General features: G+C 37.7%; 3 protein-coding genes across 13 annotated transcripts in view; 1 reads left to right on the top strand and 2 right to left on the bottom strand.

Annotated features, from left to right (window-relative positions):
- Nucleotides 1-735: 735 nt before the first annotated feature.
- LOC100644777 (breast cancer metastasis-suppressor 1-like protein) lies at nt 736-2,752 on the bottom strand. 4 transcript variants are annotated; one of them, XM_012315421.3, is made up of 3 exons: nt 2,475-2,752; nt 1,963-2,201; nt 736-1,867 (listed from the first exon to the last, which is right to left on the bottom strand). In XM_012315421.3, the coding sequence occupies exons 2-3, from the start codon at nt 2,178-2,180 to the stop codon at nt 1,393-1,395; spliced, it is 693 nt and encodes a 230-aa protein (XP_012170811.1). In that variant the 5' UTR covers nt 2,181-2,201; nt 2,475-2,752; the 3' UTR covers nt 736-1,392. The 4 variants fall into 4 exon arrangements, with proteins under 4 accessions (XP_012170811.1, XP_003400190.1, XP_012170812.1 ...); XM_003400142.4 differs by having other exon boundaries at nt 1,963-2,180; XM_012315422.3 differs by having other exon boundaries at nt 2,493-2,752.
- A 136-nt stretch (nt 2,753-2,888) lies between these two features.
- The window catches only part of LOC100648655 (MAP7 domain-containing protein 2), a 67,497-nt gene continuing 43,053 nt past the window's right edge, over nt 2,889-27,332 (top strand). For 2 of the 6 annotated variants that reach the window (XM_048411301.1, XM_048411306.1), the window contains exon 1: nt 2,889-3,586. The gene's annotated coding sequence lies outside the window, so the exon portion shown is untranslated. Of the gene's footprint in view, nt 3,587-23,513; nt 24,437-27,332 lie in introns of those variants that run through there. The other 4 variants (XM_048411300.1, XM_048411298.1, XM_048411299.1 and 1 more) reach the window with 4 other exon arrangements.
- LOC100646036 (globin-1) lies at nt 4,745-22,883 on the bottom strand. 3 transcript variants are annotated; one of them, XR_001099257.2, is made up of 5 exons: nt 22,376-22,883; nt 19,017-19,901; nt 11,605-11,836; nt 10,212-10,557; nt 4,745-10,082 (listed from the first exon to the last, which is right to left on the bottom strand). XR_001099257.2 is itself a non-coding variant. In XM_048411310.1 (5 exons), exons 3-5 carry the CDS (start codon nt 19,166-19,168, stop codon nt 10,387-10,389), a joined length of 555 nt encoding a protein of 184 aa, XP_048267267.1. In that variant the 5' UTR covers nt 19,169-19,901; nt 21,904-22,088; nt 22,376-22,883; the 3' UTR covers nt 4,745-10,386. The 3 variants fall into 3 exon arrangements, 2 of the variants coding, with proteins under 2 accessions (XP_048267267.1, XP_003400201.1); XM_048411310.1 differs by adding an exon at nt 21,904-22,088 and having other exon boundaries at nt 4,745-10,557; XM_003400153.3 differs by having other exon boundaries at nt 4,745-10,557.

The following is a 27,332-nucleotide window of genomic DNA, read 5'->3' as shown; positions in this document are numbered from 1 at the left end:
TCGTTTCATTAATGATTTACTATCTTTGTATTGCATTGTTCATAAGCGCGCGAATTTTTAAAACTGCTAAAATAACTCTTAAAAATTGCAAACTTTATATGCGCATATTTTTATTTATAACGCACAGAATCTTTGTAATGTTGAAACTATTTAGTTTTAAATATTATTATTATATAATATGCTATATGATATTGGAAATGAATTCACCATTGTATGAAAGAACCAAAAAAAGTGTTACGTAGAAATATTATTTACTATACTTTTAAAATAAATAGCATTTGTAGAAGAATAGAAATTTATAGATAAACAAATTCATTTCAAGCTGAATGAATGTCTATAAAGGAAAAACATATTATATAAATATATATATTATATTTATTATTTTTTTAATATTTGTAACTTGTCGTAAGTTTTTGAAATACTTTTAATACAATCATGCTTTTTTGCTGTGATGCTTTAATATACTTTAATCATATATTATGTGTGACGGTATATGATACTTTCATGCTACTTTTACCGTTCGAAATTTAGTGTAATCACTAAATACACTTTGAATCACATGTTAACAAGAATTTGCTCATATTTATATGTACATAATCTGTATCTAGGAAATTTAGCTTACTGTTTAGGACACACATATATATATATATTAAGTTAATCACGTTTAGATAATACGATATATTAGTTTTTAAGTTACTTGGAGTGTTTGCAGAGGTAAATATAAAAGGTGCCAGATTTTTTTACAAACATTATTTTTGTTGAAAGTTTATTAAAAAATATGAAATATGTATATTAAATTATTATGATACAGTTTGTACATGTACAATAATACATTTTAAAAGATAAATTTGCTTCGTAATTATAATTTAAATAATAAATTCTAAATTGAAAAATTTTACGATATCACATGCTACTGAACATGCTTATAATTTTTGAGAAACATTTTACAGAATAAGCACATTTCATTGTGAACAAGCTGAATGAAATTACTTAAACAGATTTTTACAATTGGTGTTAAATTATTTTTACAGCTAAATATTATTCCACTCGTAAACAAAATAATAATAATTATATTCGCAGGAAATTAATATTTTATTAGTTTCTGAATTACGTTTTCGAAGGCATAGATATTTTTGTTATCAAATCGTTTCATCAGTCCATTTACAGCATTATTCTATCAACTAAAGTAGTTCTACAGAGATCAAAGTATTTTACAGAAGGCACTTTATATATGTTACAAATGTAAAGGAAGTGCCAGTATTCTAAAATGAAGGTAATGTAATCGCTCTAATATGTTCTATACACCCTATACCTCTAGAAGGGCGACACATTAACATCATCAAGATTGTTATGTTTTAAAAAATTGTGTCTACATAAACTGTATAGGTGGTATTATATTATTTCAGTTTTTCGACTACTTAGACTTTTCTTTATCAATGCCCAATCTTCAAGGATGTCCGCATCATTAAGCATGTAAACAATATAAGGTCCAGCAACTGAAACAGCTCTTCTTCTTTCAGTGTGGTTTCTGCGCCTTCTACCATTAGAATTCAACCACAGATCTGCATGAATATCAACATTATTCCTATCTTCTTCTAGTCTACGTATTTTTTCTTGTAAATCATTATGGATGCAATCCCAAATTAATTCTTTTTCACTTTCAAAATTCTGTAATGCAGCTTGTTCTTCCGCTAAGAATTTATTTTGGATATTTTGTAGTCTATATTGCTTTAGTATTCCAGCTACTTCTGTTTTTGTTTTCATATTTTCTTTTAATCGTTCCAGCGGTACTAAATATTCTTCAGATTTTCCGACTCGAACTTCTCCCAATTTTGTATCTACTTGGGTAATTCTTTCACGGTAAAGCCTGAAGTTATAAAAATTAAAGCGTTCAATTCAAGTCCTTCTATATAAGGACTCGTACGTAAGAGAAAGTTTTATCATACGAAAAGATCTGCTTACTGCTCTTTGAGAAGCGTAAATTGTCTTTCTAAGTCTACTAAGTTTTCCATGCATTCGTTACGTCGCCTTTCACATTCATCCTCGTCCATCTCCGAAGAATCATCGCTGTCGCTATGTTCTGCGCTACTGTCACACGATGCAGAGCTTTGATTACTTTCGTTGCTGTCGTGAGACATTTCCTCTCCTTCTGCCTCAGATTCATCTTTAACGCTTGGCATCTGTCAAAATGTTACAATTACCTACAGAATTAAGTAGCAACAGATTGGTATAATATACTAGATGTATATAAAAATATCCAAGTTATATTTAATTTGGATGAAAATTGTTTTGAAAATATTTAACTTTAAAATTTATATTATAGCAACATAACCATAAAAATGTATTGTATACGTATAAAATGTTATATAAATTTCTCTTTCACTACTTGTGAAATTATTAATGTCATTATGATTTTCGATAACTATACGTATACTTATTTATGTTATATTATATTAATATAAATACATACTCACTGTCAAATAATTACGTACGTTTCTTTCTAAAACGATGTTATTAAATAGTAAATATTTTGAAGATAAAGTAGTATCCTTTATCTAGTCAATGGTCAGATACAAATAGTTGATTTCACACAGTATGAAAAATACTACTTTAAGGATAGATCTTGACACAAATGCTTTTTAATACAGGCACCTTCCACGTGGATTTCTCACGACTTGATACGAGCAATTTTCGAACGGATTTGCCCAGGCCTCGGTACATGAGCGTCGAGGCATGGATAGCAGTTAACATGGCGTCGAAGAAACGCCTAAAATACCCTAGCGCTCAATTTTACATAGTTATAATTTTTAGGTCTCCGGATTCCGTAATTTCAAACGTGCATATTTGGGTTGTATATATTGAAATACATACACAGGATAGCAAATAACCATTTTATCACATTCGTATATTTAGTTAGATAGGAGTATGGTTGATGAAAATCAGCCTTTAATCTGTGCCTAAATAAGTACTTAAATATTTAAATAAAATATCAGTAGTGTTAATTAAGTGCATTTACAATTAAGGTTGGTATTTAAGTAGGTAAAGTGGATAAAAATATTCACAAGTCCGAAATATTTTATATTTTTATAACAGCGAAGGTGTAAAATACCGATACACAACGAAATACTATCTCGCAAAGAGTTATAATATGATTATAATCTAACTTTTACTTTCGGGTCTAGTTTTTCGCGCCGTTTTGCCGTTTTGCTCAGTGTTCCTTCTGATGTTTCTTGTGGGCAACGATCAAAGGGCTGAACGTTTTATAAACGTGCATAAAAAGGAGAATTTTTTCAAATTTTCTTATACAAAATTAGTAAATGTTCTATTAACGTCAGACGGAAGATAATTAGTAACCAAGTTGTTACAATCGTAGTGGTAGTAGTATTAGTAATTGAGAAAAAGTAGAATTTTTATTATTTTTCCCTTTATCGTTCTTTTTATCGTCGATTATCTTGTTATATAAAATACTAGAGAATGCCTTTGATTATTCTCGCAGTAACGAGAGTGATAAAAAGTGTTAAAGAAGGGAAAAGATGAAATAAGAAGAGGAAGAACGAAGAAGCGACGATGGCAATTGTAAAGAAAGGTACGAATTGTTTAATACGTCTATACAGTGGTTTATTAAAATAACATTTATCGAAACAACATTTTGCTCCTGATCATCGATATTAATATGTTTAACGCCAGTACGTTTAAATATGCTTAATAGTAACAGAAACGTTTTGGAGGTCTTACTTTGTCATTAGTGTCATGTGTACTTGACTCGCAATCAAAAACGTATGTATGTATGTATGTATGTATGTATATATATATGTGCAATAAGATGCGTATATCCGACATATGTATGTACGTCGTGAAATTGATGCGAAAGAACTACGAAATGAAAGGGAATGAAGAAAATATTTATAACCTATGTGTACATACATAATATACACATATATAACGAAAGCAGTTAGGAAAAAAAGTATGTGCATATATATATATATATATATATATATATATATATGTTTTTTGTTTTTGTTTCTTCTAAATCTTTTCGTGCATAATATTCCATTCGTACAAGATAAGACATTTAAACTTGGATAGAACAAACAGACATATAATGCAATATTCGCAAAGTGTAAAGTATACTAGGAATTAATGTATACGATATACACACATATTTCTCGTGTGCTTTTCATGTTTCGTGAAAACTTTCGATTACGTAGGACTGTTTGCGCGCGAAACGAAGATACATACATACAGTCCGTTTCGGATTTTCTTCTCCCGTATCAAGTTCTTTCGTTTCTATTCGCTCTTTTCGATCAAATTAAAAATTTGTCACACACGAGACGGTTACGGTAAGAATTCTTTTACTCCAAACGATCAGTAACACATACAGGGGGGAAATCTCTGTTTCGAGAATATAACTTCGCAAGAATCGCAAGTCTTGGAAAATAAATATAAATCAAGAAAGATGTAGGCACTTGACTTTTCACGTATAATTTTCACTTTCATTCATGATACGAAATTGTATTCAACGTATAAAAGTTCTACTTTTGTTGGGGGAGGGGGATGAGGAAGAGGGAGGGGAGGGAATGGCGGTGGCGATGACGGTGATACTTGCTCCTTCCGGAAGGAGATGCGTGTCTTGGAGTCCCTGGAGGAAATGTTCAATTATCATAAGTCGAGCAAATAATTCCTTACCATACGCATCTAGTGTGCCGTATGTAGTTTGGTGTTGCAGCGGATCTTTTTGCTCATCTGTTTCGTGTACCGATAATTTTATGTAGATTTTCTAAATAATCATTTCATGCAACATTTGCCATAGCGGCACGGTGCTTCTTTCAAACGATACTTGTTCTAAGACGGTTTTCAATGAAATACATACGTCGTATCAGCAGCGTAATCAACAGCGATCGAGTTACATTTACGGAAAATTAACGAGAGAATCGTGTGTCTGAAAACAATTTCTTTCAACCTATAACAAAAGAAGTTGAGTTATCGAACCGCGAAGGGCTGTTTTCTTACTTTGTCGGTCGATCTTTCTTTTCGTTATGTACGCGATCGTGCTTACATCGTACACGATCGTGAATGAATTCATCGTTAGCAATTTTGTCAAGTCGGACAGTTTGAAAATCGGCATTCACCACTGGATAAGATACGAAACTGAGAAAAGTTTTCGCTGTATCGATACCGTATTACTGTAATACCGAAATGTTAATTACACATCGACGTAGTTGCGTTGTTGCGCGCAAGTGCAAACGAATTATTCCAAGTTGTCAATGCCGGAAGATCGTGTATTACGTTTCTTCCCCTCCTAGTATCGAACACGTATTTTCTCTCTGGGGCAAAGTACTCGTCATTTCTGTTTCTCGCTCGTCAAGGAACAATTTTAGGATACGTTGGGCCGAGTCGTGATCGCATTTTTAATAGATAAAGTAGGCCTCGTCTGACTTATTTTGTACGTACTATTACCTAATATGTTCTGAGTTTTGTTGAAGTTACTTTAATGTTGCGTATATCGCGTTAGAATGTTTCGGAAGACTTGGCGAATATTCGCTCGAAGAAGAGAGAACGGCGGAAAAAATACAAATATTATTTATTATTTACATGTCGATAAATGGTGACCCAGCGTTTTAGTGCAAACGAATTATTGCGTACGTACATGGATAGTCTTTTTTTTTTTCTTTTTTAAACGATGTTTATCGATAGCCGGCAATCTATCGGCTGTAATTCGAAGTGAAACGCGACAGTTTTATTTGTTATTTACACGCGTAGCGGTAGTAAAGAATTGGCGTTAGTAGGTGCGATTTTAACGGAATACACGTGATTTTGGAAACGCGTATTTCTGCGGACAGGTTTCTGTTCCGTGTACGTAACACGTTCTCTAGTAACTGATAGACGATTGACTCGTAATTGTTAGAAAAACCGACGACGATTCGATATCCTCGACAACGAGCGACAGAAATAAATTGACCTCAGAGAGAAATCGGAGATAGTTGAGTATATACGGCATGGAAGATATAGAAATAAAGCGGTTCCATGTTTTAAGAACCACGTGGGAAATTGACATTGCGCGAAAGCACACGTCCCAATGTTCGCATACTTTTCGTTTTTAATCGCGGATAAAAATCTACATAGTTGTCTTTTGACGGTCAAAGGTTACACGCATCCGTATACATATATAGTATGTTTTTTAATTACAAAAATGATGTCACTACGATGGAAACACGTTCCTGTATTATCTGCAAATAACGGAGCTGATCCGTATATGGATAGCAATATCATGATGGAGGATTTACACAGGCGAGAGTCGGGTAGGGGAGACACTGATGTTTATTTTGCTTCTCAATCGATTATAGAATTTTCAAGGTATCGTTAATTCGCTACCAATGACGCTTGGCCGTTGAATTACTTCCTACGAGGTAAATACAATTTGCACAACGAAGTAATCAAGAATTCGTAGAAAATAATTATTCGTATAGTAATGAATATATGTATACAATATAATATTATCGTTACATATACACATATTATATTATATAGGTATATAAATCTGCAATCTCTGGATGTCGAGTTTTATTTGGAATTTTTTATTCATTGCTACTTACTTGTATTACAATTCTCTCGTTCTAACTTGTTCCTTCGATCGACGTAATGGCTTTCTTTGAATTCGCTTGGTTCGCTCTTCAGAGTTATCAAATTTGCGTTTCTACACGTTGTACGTGAATCGTAGAAAATTAACTATTGCTTCAGGAATAGAAATAATTAGTCTGTTTCGTATTTTGTTATTAGAAAAAATAGTGTAATATTTATAGAGGCAAATGTAGAATAAGCGGTACGGTACGTACGGTACGCTTTTATGTGTGTGTGTGTGTGTGTGTTTTAAATAGATATTTTGTATTGTTTCAGTACGATTAAATGTTACATTGCATTTTTAAACTTTTAACATTGTACATTAACGAATACAATTTTTTTTTTTACATAAAAGCTACTAAGAATTTGTAATTTTGTAAAATGGTAATGCACGATAGGGGGATAAGTGCAAGGTTATTGCGGGATCGTATAATAGTACAATATTATTCTACCATGTAATACATATACGAGTTTTCGACGTACAGTAACCTGTATTTCGATTAATTTCGAAAATAGATGCTCCAAACAACCGTAACTATACATATCGCATGTATTGTATCGTGTGCCTCGATTTACTTACTCTTTGTATGCCGAGTTGCGAACAATACAAGTCCTAAGACGATCAACGCATGTTCTACGGTTGTTCGCGAAAGTATATACGTGTACACAGAGCGAAACATTGTTTCGTACGGTCGAGAAATTTTACAGGTCACGATTTTTATAACCCATCGATAGAAATAGCTACATCGTGAAATTAACGATAAGGCATTGATATAATTAGATAGATGGATCTGCAAATTTTCATACGATCGTGGTTCGGAACGCGTTTTGAAAAAAAAAAAGAAAGAAAAAAAGAACAATCGGAGCAACAGTTGGAACGTTATCTTGAAAATTGCGGCGACTAAAAATGTAAAAGTGCGTCATTTATTCGCCAACACTTTGGATCGCAAGCATGGCGATAATTTTCGCGGTAATCGTAATTATTATTTTCGATGATATATCTAATCCGAAAAGGTTGGTCCATTCTAACAGCGACTTATCGGCATTTCCATTCGATCGATCTTCTGCTGGTTCGTTTATCCAAACCAGCCGAATATGGTCCGATAGATCGGATTTTGGGAAAGCTAACCTCTAGTTGCGATCGCACCACTTATCTATGATGTTGCACGCACACGTGCGCCATTGCATCTTATTACGGTTATGAACGGCCTAATGGGATTCTGTGCTTTCATAGAATACAGGTTATCGATTTCTTTGTTATCCGTTGTAGCACTTTCCAATATTGCTGTCGCTTGTAACGAGGCGACTTTGAAACGCTCCGCGACACACGAATCAACGACAGCTGTGTATGGTTGTGGCAGATATAACGAAACACGATTCGTAATTCCCCATCGAACATGTGTACGTATATATATCTCGTATGTGAAATATATGGTACGTGATACGCAAATACCAATGCTTTTTCCATTTTACGATAATTCGTATTTCCATGTCTCGAGATGATACGCTCTGTAACGTTGATTTCTTTACTTTCGCATATACACGTATATAAGGGCAACGAAAGATTCAAGATTCGCAGAAAGTAATTGAAACCGGTTGAACTTGATATTCTTACCCGTGATTACCTTACACCGCTTCAAATTACCTTTACTTTTCTCTTTTTGTATCTACACATATAGTTGATCGAATCATGGATCGAAATAAATTAATAGAAAGATATATTTTTCCGTTGGATCGAATTTCTTATGTCCCGTGATTCGTCTCGTTATATGGTCTCACGTTGCGACTATTTCGTATCACGAGCGATAGAAACGTGTCCTACGTGATTTATGTAATCCAAGGTTCTCGTAAATAAAAGCGACGATCGACTTTGATTGGTTCAAGGTAACCGCTATTCTCGTATCAGTCATCGAGCGTCTATCGAGAGCCAGATGTGTGTGTGTGTGTGAAATCGTTTCAGTTGCGTTTGGGCTACAGCTTTAATTATAAAGCTTTCAACCGTTGTAAACCTTTTCGATGAATTTTTAAGCCAAACAAAGTACGATACAGCTGTAAAAGGATAAATTGGTTTAAAAGAAAGAGAAACTATGAAAGAAGGGGAAGGATGTAGGAAGAATAGAGATGGTTAGGATGGATATATCCAGCCCGTGTACAACTATCTTTTTATATCGTTTTCAGTAAAAAATGTTAAAACCAACTCTTATCGCAATACTATCGTCATTCGGATTATCGTGTTTTTGTTAATATCACGTTACTTTGTCGTTTCTTAAAAGCTTATTTTTTGCCAAAATTGAAATCTTGTTAAAATCGCTTTTAACATCGTCAACTTATTTACGTATTACGTATACTCTCATTCCTCTAATTCCGCTAAACCTCTATGTTTCTAAAGCGCATCATAAAACTTCATCCTGTAATTCGATAGGAAAAAGTATCTTTGCCTTCTCCCTCGCTAATACGTGCATTAACGAGCAAAGAAGGGTTTTGTTCGAGGGTTTCTCGTTTTTCTAGAAATTATAATTTCGTTACTCTGTATCTAATATAAAAAGAAAAAGTATGTTTTATACTCACAAGATACAAAATATGTATATAATGTACGATGTAAAATATAAAATATAGATGTATATATATGATATTAGAGAGATATTGAAATTTATTTAAAATCTAAAGTTTGGTGATAATAAAATTCTCGCGCAAGGATATTGTCTTATATTTATGTTAGTTGATTAGTCAGTGATTGATCGATTATTCAGATTGTTCGCAAAAACTGAAAGGAAACTGAACGGATCAAACTAAATCGACGATCGTCCATTTCTGGTTGCGTTACTTTTCTCTCTTTTAACTTGTACAAGTTGGACAGAGCTAAGATTTCAGATTTCCGTATTCGAGTGTTTTCGTGAATAAATATTTCGCGGAAACTTTTCAACGTGAATAACTGCTAATCGTAATTGCTGGCAGTCAATTCGCCCGATTGAAACGATCCTTGATACGTGTGTGTACCATATATACATGGCTGAAATTCCATAATCGATAGCGCGGCGAAGCGAGGATCCATCGAATAATAAGGTAACGCTATTTTTGTAGAATCTTTGCTCCCTTTTACAACCTGCCGAACCATTTCATCCCGAAACTTTCGTATTTCGTATCATGTTCAAACAACATGTACGCGTTATGTTGTGAATACGTATATAATAATACAAGTATACGTACGTGTATATGAATAATCGCGAGAGGAGACTGCGGGATCGTGTTCGACCGATACAAATAATTAAACGATGAAAAGCTTTCTTCCGCAGAGTTGCGAGTTTACAGAAACGTCAAACGAGAACGCGTTATCCGTTTTCTTTGGCCGTCAAGAGAGTGAACGAGATACGATAATCATAGCCATTTCCATGTTCGAGACCTGCTCGAAGGAAAAAGATTTCAAACCTAACTACAAGCCATAGGGCATCCATCCGTTTGTGCCTCTGTAAAGAAAAAGTTACACAAAGATTTATCTCTGTCTCGCTTCCATCGAATACGTTCGATCGTACCGATCGCGCATCGCGGATCAGAGAATCCGGAGAAACATACATACTTTTTTTTTTTATACATACTTTGCAACAAACGAACGATCGCGCCATCGGCTGATTTAATCGTTCTCATCGATGGTATCGATCTCATTGCTTTCGAATCTCGGTTTCTTCTCGAAAACTACGACTGCCGATAGAAAAAGCGATCGGCGAATCGGCAAATCAGTTTTGTTCCTTACAAACGAAAAGGCTAAGACGACTAGGATTTAGCAGTGCCGCTTTGCGCTTTGTCGTTCTGAGCTTTGTCGAAACCGTCGATTAACGTTTCGATGATGAATTTGATCGTCACTTTGTAGGTGCTCTCCACGTTCTCCGAGTATCGATCTTCCAAAGTTCGCTTCACGGCTTCTAAGAATGGTTGCTCGATTTTCTGAAAATAAAATTCATTGAGAGAGGAATAGGAGTGGCGGGGGGGGGGCAGGGAGAGAGAGAGAGAGAGAGAGAGAGAGAAACGTCAAATGGGTCAAAGTTGAAATAAAATTCTTAACATTTACGAATATTTTTAGCTAATTAATCGTTTGCCTCTCGTTTCATTTCGTTTCATATACGTTCCTATAATTGTTAACGAATGCCAAGTTTAGTAACTTGTAGACGATTTAGAGTAAAATGCTAGTTGTACGCGTTTCCGTGTGTTGTTGGTTTAACGCCATCGATCGAGTCGATATCTGCAAAAGTTTTGCAAACCATAATAACATTACCGAAAACATCGTGCAAAGTATTACATACAAGTTTCGATCAGACACGATCACACTCGAAAACTATTCGATCCATGTTTGATTTTGTGATGTGTTTACTTATTTAAGAAATATCGCACGATAAAGATTATATTACGTTGTAGTACGTGGAAGGCTCGCGATTCGATCGGTGTTGGATCGAAGCGGCCTAACGAGGAAGCGAACGGGAGAACAGAGTCGGGAGAAGAATTTTCGGGAGAAGAAGAAAAAAGTAAAAGAAAAGGAAAGCAAATTTGTAATATCATCCCGTCTGTTATACGGTATGGTGTAACGTCGCTACGGTGTATCGCACACGGTATACGTATTACTACTGTCCAACTTTGTTTCGCTGAAACAAATGTATCTCGTATTTTCAGCAGCGACGATAGAACGTAACGAATGTACGAAGGGGTTAGGTTCGAGATGCGAGAAAATCGGAAATCAAAGAACTTTTATTCGACTATCGTTGACGAGAAACCGTAGTACAGTAACTGAACGTTGGACAAAATCTCGGTGCCTACACCGAGACGTTTTATTCGATCTTTGATCGCGTCGCTTTATCGCGTTCTGGTACTACAATTTTGGAAAAATGTTCATACATTTGTGAAATAGTAACGTGATAACGAACGACGCATAGCATTTGTTGGCAACGATGATATCAAGTATATAACAAGTTGCGAACAATTTACTTTTTACGAGCTTACCCAAAAGTACTGTGGATTAAAGTCAGGAATCTTTGTATGCGTGGCTCCGACTTGATGAAGACAGGTGAGGAAATCATCCATATTGTCGAGTCCTCTGATACCTTCGTCCAGAGCAGCCATTACTTTTTCCGCGTGTTTGCCCAATTCTACCATATCGAAGCGCTCCTCTTTCGATTTCAAGTCGAGAAAACGCGAAAACATTTGCACCAATTCCTCGTTTTCCTCGAACAACCTGCGAATGAACGAAAGAGTAAACTTATAAAAAGTCGAAACTCGGTATCCTACTTTCCCTGTCGTCGGTTCGCGTAGTTGTTTTGTTTAATTAAAATTGACGGAATACACGCGCGACACTTTATACCGTTTCCTATTCTTTAGCGACAAACGATATATCTTTAAAGACGCGAAGAAGAAGAGAAGAGCACGTGTTTAAGATAAAATTTCGAAACTGCGACACGTAATTGTACGAGACGAAGATCGAGATAGGAGGAAAGATTAGTTTGCTAATGTTTATTAATGTTTAGCGATGCGTAGCGTTATTTATCGAAAGATACTTTTTTCTTTCTACTTTCTATAAAAAATGTCCAAAGTTGAGAGTAAATTTTATTAAATAAAAATTACATCGTCATTTTGTGTACGACTTTATTCTATATTCGAATAAAATCGTGTTTCAACGTTTTTACCTATGACAAGGAAAAGTACTTTGTTTTTCTTGAATTCTGTAGGCGTTTGCAGGCGTAAATCTCGTACTTGGCCTTTAGGAGATAGAAGCTTTTACGATATATCCTGTGTACTTTCTCCGAAAGTAAAACTCGCGAAACTTGGTCCGTGACACGGTCGAGGCAACGCTGTCGTTCCATAAGACTTTATCTTTGTTTCCTTCCTTTACTCGCTTGGTTTTATAGCGACCGTTTCCTCGTTTTCGTGTCAGATATTGTTTTTAATTTTCGTTATCATTCATCTATTCGTTGTTTTATTCGTGTCTCTCGGCTTTGCACGACTTCCGGCTATCCATCGCGTTGAACTTTTCGTTCGATCGCTTCTTCTACGGCTATTTTATTTCGTATACGCGCACATGCATATGTACGATACGTAGAACGTTAAAAAGTCCCTAAAGTCTTCGTTCCCTAGGTTTAATACGAACATTTTAAAATCTGGCACCGACGAAGCTCATCTTTTTAGGTAAGACGAGTGTCGCCGCATCGATACTCGCTACGCTCGTAATAAGTATTTCTGTCTCCAGTTTTATTCGAATCGCGTTTCTTCTCTTTCTACGTTTAATTAGCCGTTCCGCGACGACTGCCACGACCACGACCACAAACCTATATTTCCAACGACGCGTTGCGCTTCGTTTTCTTCGGTTCTTAAGCGGCTAAAAATTTTAGTTTCCACTTTGTAGAAGGCTCGTAAGATGTTGAGCAACGAGCTTGGACATTTCGTTTCGATATATAAATTAAACAAATTATTAACGCATCGCGCGTTTATCATCATATTATACGTATAACCTACTTTACAAGCGTCGCTTTTTGCGTTATGTAGCAACGTTATATAGCAATATGCAACTTTCTACATAATACATAACTTTGTAGATGTGATGCAACGTAAAGACACATTGTACGTATATGTGTATACGATGCATGTGTGTTGGTGTCTGGAACGAATGGAATCGATAGTAAGGAACTTTGATAAGGCCCTTGAGACGCGAATAGCTTTTCAGAGGTAATTATCGGCTTTGATGTTTCGTAATCGATCCGCCAAATTTGTTATATCGTAGTCTGCGCATACTAGGAGAATTGCTCGAGACGCAACGTTTCATAGCTTAGATGCCAATTTAACGAACGAAACGAACGAAACTTCTTGAAGAATTAGATAAGAAGAAGAGTAAGTAATAAGAAGGAGGTTTGATTAAACTTGAAAAGTAAATCGTTAAATTGGAAGGAAGACGACGATGAAGAACGATACTCGAACAAGTTGTATGGATGCGTAGGATGCAGGTAAAAATAAATAATAAAAAGGTTGCCTCTGTCTGCGTCAGAAACGCTTCGATACGCCGGTAACCGACGATTGTCAATTTCCAACGGCTATCGACCGTCGTTTGTCGCATCTGTGAGTAACCCAGCGAGTAAGCTCAGCCAGCATATATGCGACGCGACACTCTTTTTTCGGTTTTTCACCAACGGAGAAAGCAGAGCATCTACCGTCGTTAAAGAGATCGTATCCAGCAACTGGAGCGCTATCAATCACGAAAAAGGGCAAACGTTTCGTTTCTACGTGTACATATTACTTGTCAATTACGTTGACGGTAAAGATAGCCGTAAAGCCGATAGCTTCTTTGATAACGCGCTTGATTATATTCGAAACGATATCGAGCTTTGCGATTTCAAAATGTCCGCCTTTGTGGGAAAACTTCTCGTTTTATTTATTTATCGTAACGAATAAAAAGAAATCCTTGCATCTCGATTTAGGCGCTCTTTCTAGCTGCTCTTTCATTTTCATTTAGACAGAGCTGCAAGTACGAAGAGTACGCGAGTAGTAAGAAGAGTCGTCTACTTGTTTCAAGACGAATATAGTTGAAAATTACAAGATTGGCGATGCTTGACAATTTAAATAGCAGGAAATAGCAAGAAAAGAAAGAAAAAGATGAAGAGATAGAGGTAAAGAGATGGTCGGAGGAGTGGAGTTGGGGTTAGGAGAAACGGGTTAAGTTTGAAAGAAAGCACGAAGGCGTACGGAGGAAGAAAGATGGAGAATAAGGAGGAAACGAAATGAAAGGAACGAGAGGAACGAACGATAGGTTTGAAAGCGGACGAAAAATAGTAGGGAGAATGGAGGAAAAAGGAAGAAACGGGATAGACTCGTCGATTTCACGTCGACTCGCCTAGAAATGACAGACACGAACGCACTATTTCTGCGCTTGGTCACGCGAATAGTCTGAAAATGCCAATACGAGGAAGTCCATTGTTCGTTAACAGCTGGGATAGAGAGGGAGAAACAACGATCGCCTGCGTTTCACGTCGGAACCTTCAATCCTCGAACGCTCGTTAACATTGAGAAACAGAAGGTAAAAAAATAAACGTGGCCGCGTGTATCGTTTAGTCGTTGTTAATCGCTGTTTATTCGTTACGTTCGCTGTTTCACGAATACCTTGGCGAGGCTATCTTCGAGGCTATATTATCGCGAAGCTATAATCGACACATCGATACCAGAGATGGAGGGATGAAAAATTCCACCATAATTTTAATACGAATTTCACATGAATTTAATTACATACTCTGATAATAATTTATTTTCCGATTAACAATCGCGTGATATTTGTCAGAGCGTACGGACCACGGTTTCGATTAGGAATCGGAATCGGAAGAGGGATAAATCTGTGCAAAGATACGAGTGGAAAATATACAGACTATCGTATCATCCACGCTTCTATACTTTGCTCCGTGGTTGATTATTGGTTCACGGAGGGTCGAATCTGTGCGGTTTTTTCCTCGGTCCACGATAAATTATTTCAGGGTAGCCCTTTGTAGGCATATCCCGTACGCTCTAATTACGCCGAGAGTGCATCGATATCAGGAATCTCGTCAATTCAGTAACAAGTGGATAGATAAAGATAGAAAACAAAGGGAGTGAAAGAGATGGACGCGTGTACGCTAAAAGGGTAGCAAGTAAACGAGGAGCAGCGAATAATGGAATCATTCGTCGTCGAACGTCATTTATCGGACATCGGCGAGGAAAGCGTAATTAGATGGCGACTACTAAACTTATAAATCCTCCTTCGTAGATGTGTATTTGCTCTTTCTACTCGGATTTTTCATCATCATGGAACGGACAGACCAGCGACTATCGTAAATAGATCGTTTGCTGGTAATTCTGAAAACGACAAAACGATAAAGTAAATGTAGTACGTAGATTGTAATTTGATCGCGATACCTGTAAATTATAAATTATAGTTGTAGGCATAATCGTTTCATAGTTAACCGAGAATATGTTGCAATGCGTAACATTCGATGAATTATATCCGCTCTGATTGTTTCTCTTGTACGTGTACATGTATATTAAACGCAATTATCGATTATTCGATAAGTAAAATTATTATTCGCTACCTTGAATTATTAAATAATCGATAGCCGTTATTCGCGTTACATTTCGTTCGACTCTGAAACATTCGTAGAATAGAGAATATTGCTCTGGTTTCGTTAATTTATAATTTCCAACTATCTTTGATACATTCTTTTTTCCTCTTTTATTATATTATTTATTATATTTTCGATACAAACGACGAACGATACAAACGGAAGAAGGATGCTTTTAATTTTTCGGTAAAATACAATAATTCGATAAGACGTAAGACCGTTTCGCGAGTCTATGTAATTCACGTTCGACTAATGAAATGAAAATTTGTATTCGGAATAGAGTTAAGCGAATACACGATTCCGACGTCCTTCCTGTTTCCCCGATAATCTCCTTTATCGAAGCATTTTCATCGTTTTCCAAAGTTTGTCGTTCGGGGCTAGTTAACGTTTCAAGGACGCGACTGAGCAATAAATTGGCAAATGGAAATCGTACGCGACTCGTAAAATACGAGTTTCAGAAAAATGAAATTAAGTGGGTTGTAGATTGAAACGTGGAGTCGCAGTGATGCATGTGAATTTCGTCGTAAGAGCGAAATCGATTAAGAAAGGAGAACCGAGAGTGGAATACCGAGTATAGGTAAAATCTAATATCGGATGACGTGTTATAGCGGAGATTTCGGGTCTAACCCTTACCTGGATTATCGATTTTACTTTTATGAGCGGCGTATAACGCCGTTCGTGTATAGGAAATTATTTAGAACTGCGTGTAACATCGGAGAAGCTGCTCGTTATCTACAAAATAATTTAACAACTTACGATATAATTTCAATTTTGTCTGTTTCTTTGACACGTTGATCGCCAACGAACGGTCTTGCGTGTTCGGTGAAACGGCTTCCCTAGCCTAATTTCTATGCATTCTTACGCTTTGCATTATTTATTTTGCCATTTTTCGAGATGCCATATTTTCTTCTATTTGCCGCGAAACAGACAAAAGGATAGCACGTAGTCGAACAAACGAGGAAACGAGTTTTCATTTATACTCTGTTCAACATGATCCACACGATGATCCGAATGAAGGATTTACGCGTATTTAGTATGTTTTAGAGAATTTTATCGATCAAATTCTAACCATATAATATCTAACTCTAAATATCGTTACTCTTGTCCACGCTCGATCATCCTACTGTTCGATCGTTGCTCGAAATCTCTAGTTTCGACTCTTTAAAATTTTGCCGGCAAATACATACGTAGACGGAACCGACGCTTTACGAACAGAGTAATTACATATTTACATTTTTCCCGTATAATTTCCTTCGCTATATAGCGTCTGGTAAACGACATATTCGTATTGCTTGAAAAGTTGAGAGGTTATTATTCGAAAAGTAAAGCGTACGACACTCTTGGAACAGCAAGATCGATCGTTGATATTTTTATACGCGGAATTTATTACTTTGTAGGAGGAAATGGCAAGACGTTATCCATATCGCGAACATAGTAGAGATAGGTAGAGATGCGAGAAAAACGTATAACGATCGTATAACGATTTGTAATTAATATGCAAAAGTTAACATTTCGCGTTTAAACAAAAAAAAAAAAAAAAGAAAAAAAAAAAACTGTCATTCATTCAGAGTCATTTTTCGAAAATTGAATTCTACGCTGAATTTATCTAAATACGCCAATCACGCTCGGTTATTATAGGCCAATATCTAGAAACCTATCGTTGTTTCACGAAACGGTGGAAAGGGTCAGAAGCCGACATACAAAGACAAACGAAGGGAAATTACGTGCGTTTGACAGAGAAGAAACCTGGGATAAAATCTAGTATCCGTGGGCGAACGGTGAAAAGAAAAAAGAGGCAGACGAGGTAATTAATTATCCAATTTAATTATCTGCAAAGGCCTCGTTTCGTGACCCGTTATTTTATTAACTAGCTACACATTTTCTTCTTTTATTTCCGTTATTTTATTTCAAATATGTATCGAATTCCTTTTTTTCAATTCGATGGATACGCTACGCTTTCACGATGAACATATCGTATGCTCAGAATGTCCTTGATTTGTTTCCTCTAGGATAAAAGGAGAAGCACGGTACCATGTGCTAGTTGGTAATAGGTGTTTGTGAATTTCGGAGCCAAGTATTATCCTACTACCGTGGAAATTGGAAACATTTCGAATATGATTGGTTTGAAACTGGTGTTATTTCGGTGCACGTAAATTCTGTTATTCAAATGTTTTTATTACTCGAAACGTATCGATCCGAACGTTAGTTGAAGATTTTAGACGGTAGAAAACACGATATACTAGTGATACTTATAATACGTGTCTGTGGAATCTCACGGAAGATACAAAGAAAGGTTGTAACGAACGTGGAAGAACATGCGCTGTTTGGAAATGTGCGTTTGAAAGAAAGTAGTATGAAATAAATTATCGATTTGCGTAATTCTCTCGATAAAAATATAAAATCTCCTTAGAACGGAAATTTTATTACGCGATCTATCGAGTAACCGTGGAATCGAATCGCCATATAAACCAAACCATATAATGCCGTATAGTTTGCCAGATTAATACGATTAATTTCCTTGGGTTAGAAAAAGTTAACAGGAACGATTATACCGTCGATGGTATCTCATTGTCTTTTATAATATACGGCCTCTCTCTCGAGAAAAGGTTGATTCGTCCGTAACCGTTGGCTTTATCCGCCTTTAACGATATCGCGTACAAGCACGGATATCGCAAATGGGGGAAAAGATATAGATAAGACTAAGCTCTAAAGGGTTGGCGAGTTTCTCGGATATCGTAATCGTACGATATCGGATCTCTACTTTATCGGCTACCTCTTAAGGAAATTGTAGGTAGTCCGTGAATCCTCGTCTCCCGTTAAAGCGATATAACAGTTCGAACGGACGAAATGTTGACAACTGTTGGGAGGTTATCGCGCGCTAACGACGAACGTCGAAAATTTTAATGGCAACGAAACCAAGAACCCACCGATTTCAGTCTTTTAACGATGCATTTTGAACGTTCGAGTCCGGTATTAAACACGACGATAGGACGTTTGAGAAACGAAATTGACGAATAGCATCGTTTTCATCGTTTCAATCATCGTACAAAGTCTTTCGAAAAAACGCCTACCTTTCAACAGCATGGTTTTATTTCTTATTGTTTCCCGCAATCAATTATATCGCGCTTTTTGTTACGCTTTTTGTTATTAATTATATCACATACCCTTTCTTCTATCTCTGGATTCCAGTGACGTCGTGTACTTAATGCACACTCTAGTGATAATTCTAGTAATTTTTATAGAACTTTTCTTACGTTTAATACGTAGCGTTAATGCGTTACAAACCTCATGAGCATAAAGACACCGGTCGTTTCTAGCTTTCTGGAGACCGCTTTCCAACTGGCCATAACCGTAAATTTCTGTTTCGCTGTTAACGGAAGCCGTGGGTCCGTGGTAGGTTGATTCGGTGTGGCCAATTTGCTGAGTTCGCAGCCCATGTCGAGTATCGGTGGTCTGTTGCTTTCTTCTTCGGGAATAGAGTTTTACCTTGGAGAACAATTAGTAGATTTAGCCGGATCGAGCGGGAAAAATCTTCAACTCTGTACGAAGCTTCGTTGATCTTCGACTCGCTTCGACCATGCAATCTACAGACACCAATCGCACGGAAATCGATCCGGCCGAAAAACGGACGAGCAAACTTTAATCAAGCGGCGGGCAACCAGCTGGTTTCCCACGGTTTCATCGAATCACTCGCGCTGAAGCGTTTCACTGGATTTTTGCCCCGAAGGATTTAACGTATTAAGAAAAAGGCTAGTCATTTATGATCCGTCGCTCCTCACCACTTGGTTACCACTTTACGAATAATCGATACGATGCAACGTGTTGTTCGATCGCTGGCGTCCCATTCGAAGTTACCGTAGCCGTCGTCGTCGTCGTCGTCGTCGACGTCGTCGTCGTCGAAATCGAAACTGTTACGTTTAAGCGAAAAGTTCAAATCCATTCGTCCTCCTGCTGGTCTCCGTTGTTGATAATTTTTCATTTAAAGTTCATTCAAGATACACGCGAAAAACGGGAAACTCGTTCCTCCTCCAATATGCTTTATCCTCTGCGAATGTCAAGACGAATCACCAAGTAACAACGAACCACGGTTCTTTCGAGTCTTTTCTCCGGCTGCATCGAATGCAACGATGCTTTGTCGAAATATTCTAGTAGAACGACCGCGGCGTAATACTGTAATTAGAACAACTTGCTTGATAAATGGTAACGATTCGCTTGATGGAAAAGGGGAGACGGTGGACGTTGCTAAGCGCGAATGGAGATTTAAGCGCGAGGATTTCGCTTTCCCGATCGTCAACTTGTAAGTAGAAGAGAGAGAGAGAGAGAGAGAGAGAGAGAGTTGTATATCGCCAATACAGCGAAAATATTTGATTTCGATGCGAGATTTATTATGCGCGGTTATAGGGTTTTTACGAGATTTCAAGGTGTTCTCGTTTCGTCGCAAACGTACCGACACGACGCGATGTCGAGACGAATACGTACGATCGGTAATTATACGTTCGCAGAGACCATGAAAATTTAAAAATTAATCGTCCACTGGAAGAATCAAGAGAATGGAAAAACAAATGTTTTCTATATTCGTCTAACGAGAATGTATAATAACATTTCTAGTCCAAGTGTATATTACTCTTCGAGCAAACTGACTTTTCGCCAATATCATCTGTCTCGTTCGATGTTCGTAAATATGTAAAAAAAGGAATAAGAAATAATTACCTCTCTGATAAATAGACCTACAAAATAGCCTAATAAATAGGTAAACGTGGTGGAAAGTATCGATCAACGCGCAATTATCGAATTGCTCGAACGACCAAAGACTTGGCTTTTAGCTTTAAAGCTGAAGCGTTAGCAGAAACTAACAAGAAGATACAAAAATTCTCGTTCGACCGTTAACTTTGTAGTTTTAATCGTTAAAGAGATTCGTTTTTGATTCGGAGTTGAACCGATGGGAAATAATTGGGAGAAGAAGGGGAACGAAAGTCTCTTACTCGATGGAAAAATGTAAAACTCGAGGAGGAAGCGACGACGAAGGTGAAAATGAAGGAAAAAGGAAAAATGTTTGAAGGAATAATCAGAAGATGGCAAAGTCACGAAACAAAGGCACGAAAAGAGAAGAAAGAAGGTAAAAATTTGAATAATCTTAAAAGCAGGTTGACCGCGTTACATGGTGTTGGTCGAATAGCTGTAAAATTTACTATCGAGAAGCGAATAATCGATCCGATCCGCGGATCGAGTACGAGTCTCTCGAGTCGTCGAGTTAACGTTTACGAAACACGATCAGATGAAAACTTGGAAACGGGAAAATAAATATGAAATCGTTTCCTTCTATTTCACGCTCGATCGAGAAAGAAATACAAAGTACGATGTTGGTGCTTACAAGCAGTACTCGTCATCGCTTTGACCAATTTGCAGGAAAAGATCTTGTCGATTATTTTACACGGCAAAGCGTAGAAATTAATTGGTAGAAGCAGCACGTATATACGTACATGTACATGTGTACGTATCTATAAATTCCGTATTAAAGCGCAACCATGCGTTACCAGATCGCGGATGTTTATACAAATGCATATTTTTATCGGAACGAACGAACAGAGCAAACGAATAACCGGAGATTCGTTCCTTGCGCATTTACGTACGTCTTTGTGCATTTAAATTTACCATGAACGCATAGACGTCTATATTCTATACGTATTATGGTTCGATCGTATAGGCGGTTTTAATTGCCGTTTAATTGCTGCTTGAATCGATCGTAGTAATCCGTCTAGCGATTTAGCAGAATTTGTTTTATCCGACTCGTAGATTAGGAACGAAACAACTGGAAGGTATCGAGCTTGTCGAACGATGGATGATTGTCGCGCAACTACAACCAAGTAGGTAGTTGCCAACTATTACCGTAACGTATATACATATTTACTTTTACAGATCCATCTGCTATCTTTGTACGATAGTCGTAGTAACAACAACGGATAAAATCAGTCGAGATTTTCTTTTATCCGTGACGTGATTTTCTTATTTTATGACTAAATTACTCGTGTCGTGGAAAAATAAGCAAGTGGCCGGACACTTGCGAGCAGCGTACAGCCTACAGAACAGTGTACAGAAACAAGCAAGTGGAAGCATATTCGAAACGATGGAAATGTCACCCTTTTTCACTCTCTACTTTACAGTTTTTACTTACTTTTACTAACTTTTCACTGGGTATTGGAAGACCGTTGAATCGACGTGTACGTTAACTAGAAATATTTTTAACGATCACGGGTGCACGAACGCGTATACTATAAAGTTTCACTCCTAAGATTCTGACGATAAGTACATCTCGGGTTGGTTTGGGGCGAGAAGCTCGGTGTAAAAGTATCTCGAGGACTGGAAAAGAAGAAAGTTGAGAAATCAGTGTGATGCTGAACACCGACACCGTGTCAAGCGTTTTCGCACGAATATCAATTCTCGAGACAGTTTCTCTCGTAGGACAGTGCCAGAACGGAAAGGAAAGAAAAGGAAAGGAAAGGAAAGGAAAGGAAAGGAAAGGAAACGATAAAGCGACGAAAGATCGTAGTCGGTGTGCTTTTTAGGAAAGCATCGTCCACCGTTCAATTTCCTCCTTTCTCAGAGTAGGGGTAAACGGAGGAAACAGAGAAGCGCGGAAGAATCACCTGGTGGATGGATGAAACACGGTTTCTCTGATCCCCGACGAACCGTCAACCGAATCGATTCGCACGATTTACAAGCCACGAGCTACGATTGTCCTTCCCTTGTTTTAAATAGGTCCTGGCTCGTTGGTCAGCGGAGCGCTGCTTCTGCATTCTGTTCCCTCTTCCTCGTTTCGGTCGAAGGAAGAGAGAGCCGAGAGAATATATGGTTAGCGCGCGCCAGTATCTTCAGCGACGCATCCTTTTCCCAGAGGAGCAAGTTTTCGTTCCGCGTGTGTCTGTACGTGCGTTCCTCGTTCCGAGTAGGCGCGACTGCTGTCGGCGGAGCCGTTCATTCGCCGTTTCCAACGCGGCTTCCAAGGACCTATCGCGATTTTCCAACACGTTCTCGTGGTCACGGTTCCAGTTTTCTATCTTTAGAACGTCTCCCGGGGCTCGGATCGTTCGCGTGACGATGATTTGCGCAACCGTGTTGCCTTCAGCCCGGACGAGCCGAGACTGAGCCACCGGTAACAAGTGCTCGGGTCGAGCACGCACATGCGCGCAGCCACATCCACCCCCTTGTCTTTTCCATCTTCCCTTACAAACCCCTTTCCTCTCCTATCGTCCCTCTCCCTCCATCCCCCTCCATCCCCCTTCATCCTCCACCGCTTATTTCCTTCCCCACTCGGCGTTAATCTTTCTCGATACAACCTGCGACCAATTAATCGAGCGCTTTGCGCTTTTCTTCACCGGCCGAAGCAACGAGTTCCTCTTTCACTCTCGAGCGTTTTCGACGTCGCAAGTCGCGTCGGACTGGATTGCATGAGTATGGGTATATGTAACCCGGCGAGGAACTATGCTCCTTTACGTACCTTTAGCCTCTAAAAAAAAAAAAAAAAAAAAAAAAAAAAAAAACACGTTACACGTTAGAACAGACGATGTTCGTAATATCGTAACGAATATCCTTCCACGCAATTTTCTGTACGAAATAAAATAAAACAAACGTTACTCGTGTAAATATATTTTACGATGGTAACCATGGTCACCTTGGAACAAGGTGGAACGGTGGAGCGGTGGAACGCTATCCTGGCTACCGGCAGCAGTAAATCCGACAGGTGTGTTTACGTTCGTTAAGGACGCAGGACGAGAGGGTTCCGTGAAAAGGCCGGAAGATGCTCGGCTCGCGAGCACCTACCAATCAGCTGGCTTTGCGTTAATTCAACCTAAAGCCGCGCGGCGAGGTTTCCGTTCTTTTCTCGCAGAGGCCGTTTCTTAGTCAGTTCGTGACGACGCGTGCCCTCGACGCGACGTACCTCTCGATCTCGTTCGATAAATCCATTTTCCCCTGATCGATCCGCCACCATTCCACGACACGCTCTCTTCTTTCCTGTTGTCGTCGTCAACTTGCCGGACGGACGTTCGCTTTTATCCAATTGCCTCCTTTCGATTCGTGTCGAACAATCGGACTCGACTGTCTGACAACGGTGAACGATTTCGCGATAATTCGTCAAGTTGGAGCGGCACGGAACAACGATATTCGTCTCAAAACGTGATACGACAGGATCGTTAAAGTTGCTCGGGTTCTAAAAAATGGGGAGCAGGAACGCGCGTTCGTATAAAAGTGTGACAAACGATCAACCATCGAACAAGGAGAGAAGACTATCGAAGAATTAACAACATATTGTCGTGACGATAGATATTGTCGCGTCAGTTTGCTATGCAAGCGCGATACGTATGTAAATTTACCGCGTATTAACATATCCGAAATTATCGGATGAAAATTGTTGTTGCACGCGATAAAAGATAATTACGTAATTACCCCGTAATTATTTCCTTCCACGTGTACGTATCCTTTTGTTCCTAGTACGCTATTTCGTATATATACATATTTATATAACGGTACTTTGTCATGTATAAACGAACGACACGGTTACGTGGTTATTTCGTATATTTGTATAAAAAGTAAGTGTGAAATTTGCGTTGTACAGTGAAAAACGATGAACGTCGATAAGTACGAGAGGTGTCAAAGATATCGGTGAGGCGGCGAATCTAGACGAAAACAGCGACCCTTTTGTTGGCCAGGTAAGCGCAACGAAAGACCTTGGAAACCTTTTTTGCTTCTTCCACTTGCGATTTATGCAATTCCTACTGTATTCCCGTTATTACCGCCATGTGATCTACGGAGCATGTACTCGTGTATTTGGCTCGATGATTCTTACACGTTCCGTAATCGTACAGGTCTATCGCTCCGTTAAACGATCCTACTCATTACGAAGTTACATACTCCTCTTTTCCTGGTAAATCTACGATATAATTCGCTGTACTAAAAGCTTGTTAAAACGGAAGGTTAATTTTACAAAACGTTTTACAAAGTTTGAATTATCTAGATATTTTTTTCGAATCGGAAAAACTGAAAATTATTCGAGTCTTTGTTCGAGCGAGACCGAGACAGAGGGTGAAGAAATACTTTTGTATACCAACGAATAATTTTGCCACCGCATATAATACGATTTAATTTTGTCCGTTCGCTTTCAGACTATAGCTTCCTTCAAGTTGCGTAAAGCGTTTTGTAGATATTTGTACGAAACTAAATTATCGTTTCAACGAGTTATACATTCTCTCACTCTCTCTAACCAGCTCTCTCGCTCTCTCTCTCTCTACCTCTCTATCTATTTCGCGTACTATTCTATATTTAATTGCACAAGGTATGCGATATTTAAATACTTACGTTGTCGTACAAAACCGACAAAAGTATGTATGTTATAATTGTTAGTTTCGATCGTAGCAATTTTAGTGAAATTTCAAGTCAATTTAAAATCGACTAATACGGATTGCTATTGTTATTCGTGTTTTATTTGCTGGCACAAGCTTTAAACATAGTTCGAAAGTTCTACATACGGGGCTTGTGTTCATCTATCGTATACAAAGTTCGTGTGAGCGAACCGAATGCTACGAATAATACACACGATGTTGGTGGCATGTTCAAATGTTCGTTCCTTCTAATTCGTCTAGTTGTTGCGTAGTTGTAAGTACTTTTAATTTATGTTATAAGGATAAATCATAGATATGCGTTGACGCTTGAAAACGCTCGACGAACTTGGGTCGCTTGTTTGTTGTAAATTATCGTAAATTTCATATAAATACATCTTTATAAAAAAAAAAAAAAAAAAAATATGACTGTTTGGTAGTACATAAGTACAGTTTATATTACGTTTTCAAACACGTTTTCTGCGTTATTTCTTCGATATCCCCAAGAAAGTGAAAAGTGAAATTGTTTTTGCAAAGGGTAAATTGGCCGCTATAGGATATTCGGCGATGTTACAAGGCGAATAATTATTGCCAGTTATAACTGAAACGAAAGCAATACGAGAGGATGTAGTTTCAAGATTTTGAAGTAGAATTATTAGCATGGACAGTGTGGAGAAAATATCGTTGAGCTTAAAGAAGGGTAGAATCTGCTTCGGATTTTTATCGCGGACATTCGAAACGAAACTTGAAATAAATTAGTGGATAACTTGCACCCAATAGGTTGATAGAAGCGATCAAAAATGAAAAAAAAAAAAAAAAGAAAAACTCGCCAAGTATCGAACGAAAAGGTAACAAAATTAACATAGAGTATATTTTTTCGTACCTTTTATCTATCGAAAAGCACGGTGCGATCGATCAATTGTAATTTTATCGAAGGATATTCATCCAACGTTTGATATCGATAACTAACTCGAGAATCGCAACAGGATTTGTGTTATATCGTTCTGGTAGATGGTTTATCAGCGAGTTATCGAGTATGCTGGGTCGAAGGAGGGTGGCTCTGAAGAGGGAGAGAAATTTTTAATTTAGAGCGAATCAGCGGCAGGGTGTTACGGCCAGTCGAGTTATTTTACTCTTTCGGCGCTTGTTTAAAATCTCGCAAAGTTAAGAGAACAGCTGGTTAGCGTAAACGAAACGAGCAAGATATTATCAAGCAGGGAATCGTGTCGTTTTCAAAGAAAATTAATTAAACGACATTAAGGTGCGATAGCTATAGTCAAAATTGGCCGATATAACGTCGGTAATAATAAAAGTTGCATATTTTTATACTCGACTCTTTCGAGAGAACTCACCAAGCCAGAAGGGAATACCGTGAAACGTTTGAGCGTTTACTATCTTTACGGACTCGGAGGGAGAGTAAGTAAATGGAGAATAATGTATCGAATTTATTTATTTGTAAATCGGTATACTTTCACCTTTTTCGGTTACCGAATAGTAGCTGGTCGGTGAAACTTTTTCCAAAAAATCGATTTCTATTTATTTCTTTCGCTTTTAAAATCGTTTTTATTTTTACCATGTCTCTGTATAGAGCTTGCTGCAAAAAGAATCACCGATTTCATTATTCATTTCTTCGGAATACACGCGTTTAAGTCAATAAGCGTATAGTTTCACGCGATCGCTAACGATGTATTCATAATTAATGGATTAAGCAGAATGTCTTTCAAGGATAGCTTTTAATTACTTCCTGTAATCGCCTTAATTCCGTTATGAATCTGTTACGCGTCCAATTAGCGTAAATTCACGAGGTACGTATCGCGGTTGTATAAGATATATTCTCTTCACGAAAGAAGCAAAACTTGAACTTGTTCCGAATTAAAATGCACTTTCTCTTTTGACGCTTGTCTTTCCGATATTATTTAATTGCGCGAAATAAGGAGAAAAACAGAAAATTACCAAGTTAACGAGCAGACCACACGTTTCTAAATCTCTCACCTATTCAAAGTGGATTAAAAATAATATGTTAAATCGTCGAACGTCTCTCGTAACTCGTAATTCGTTTCTATATTAAAATTAGCGATCGGTATTAAACGTAAAGATCCGAATCTGTGCAGGATGTTAGTAAGGATGCTGTTCGCCGTTCTTTTTTTATTTTCTTTTCTCTCAAGCGCTAGATTTTTGTGAGAAATGGCAAAGGTCAAAGTTTTACGATCTTTTAGAAGACGTACAATGG

The sequence above is a fragment of the Bombus terrestris genome, chromosome 13 (assembly GCF_910591885.1).
Source record: "Bombus terrestris chromosome 13, iyBomTerr1.2, whole genome shotgun sequence".
Classification (NCBI taxonomy): domain Eukaryota; kingdom Metazoa; phylum Arthropoda; class Insecta; order Hymenoptera; family Apidae; genus Bombus; species Bombus terrestris.
The sequence above is the reverse complement of the archived record's forward strand: the minus strand, read 5'-3'. Positions and strand labels throughout refer to the sequence as shown.

Coding starts and splice junctions, on each gene's coding strand:
- LOC100644777 (XM_012315421.3), bottom strand. CDS start 2,180: ATGCCAAGCGTTAAAGATGAATCTGAGGCAGAAGGAGAGGAAATGTCT. Junction 1,868..1,962: donor TTTACGCTTCTCAAAGAGCA/GTAAGCAGATCT, acceptor TTATAACTTCAG/GCTTTACCGTGAAAGAATTA.
- LOC100646036 (XM_048411310.1), bottom strand. CDS start 19,168: ATGGGCTGCGAACTCAGCAAATTGGCCACACCGAATCAACCTACCACG. Junction 11,837..19,016: donor GGTGTCTTTATGCTCATGAG/GTTTGTAACGCA, acceptor GTTCATTCGCAG/GTTGTTCGAGGAAAACGAGG. Junction 10,558..11,604: donor TTAATCCACAGTACTTTTGG/GTAAGCTCGTAA, acceptor TTTTATTTTCAG/AAAATCGAGCAACCATTCTT.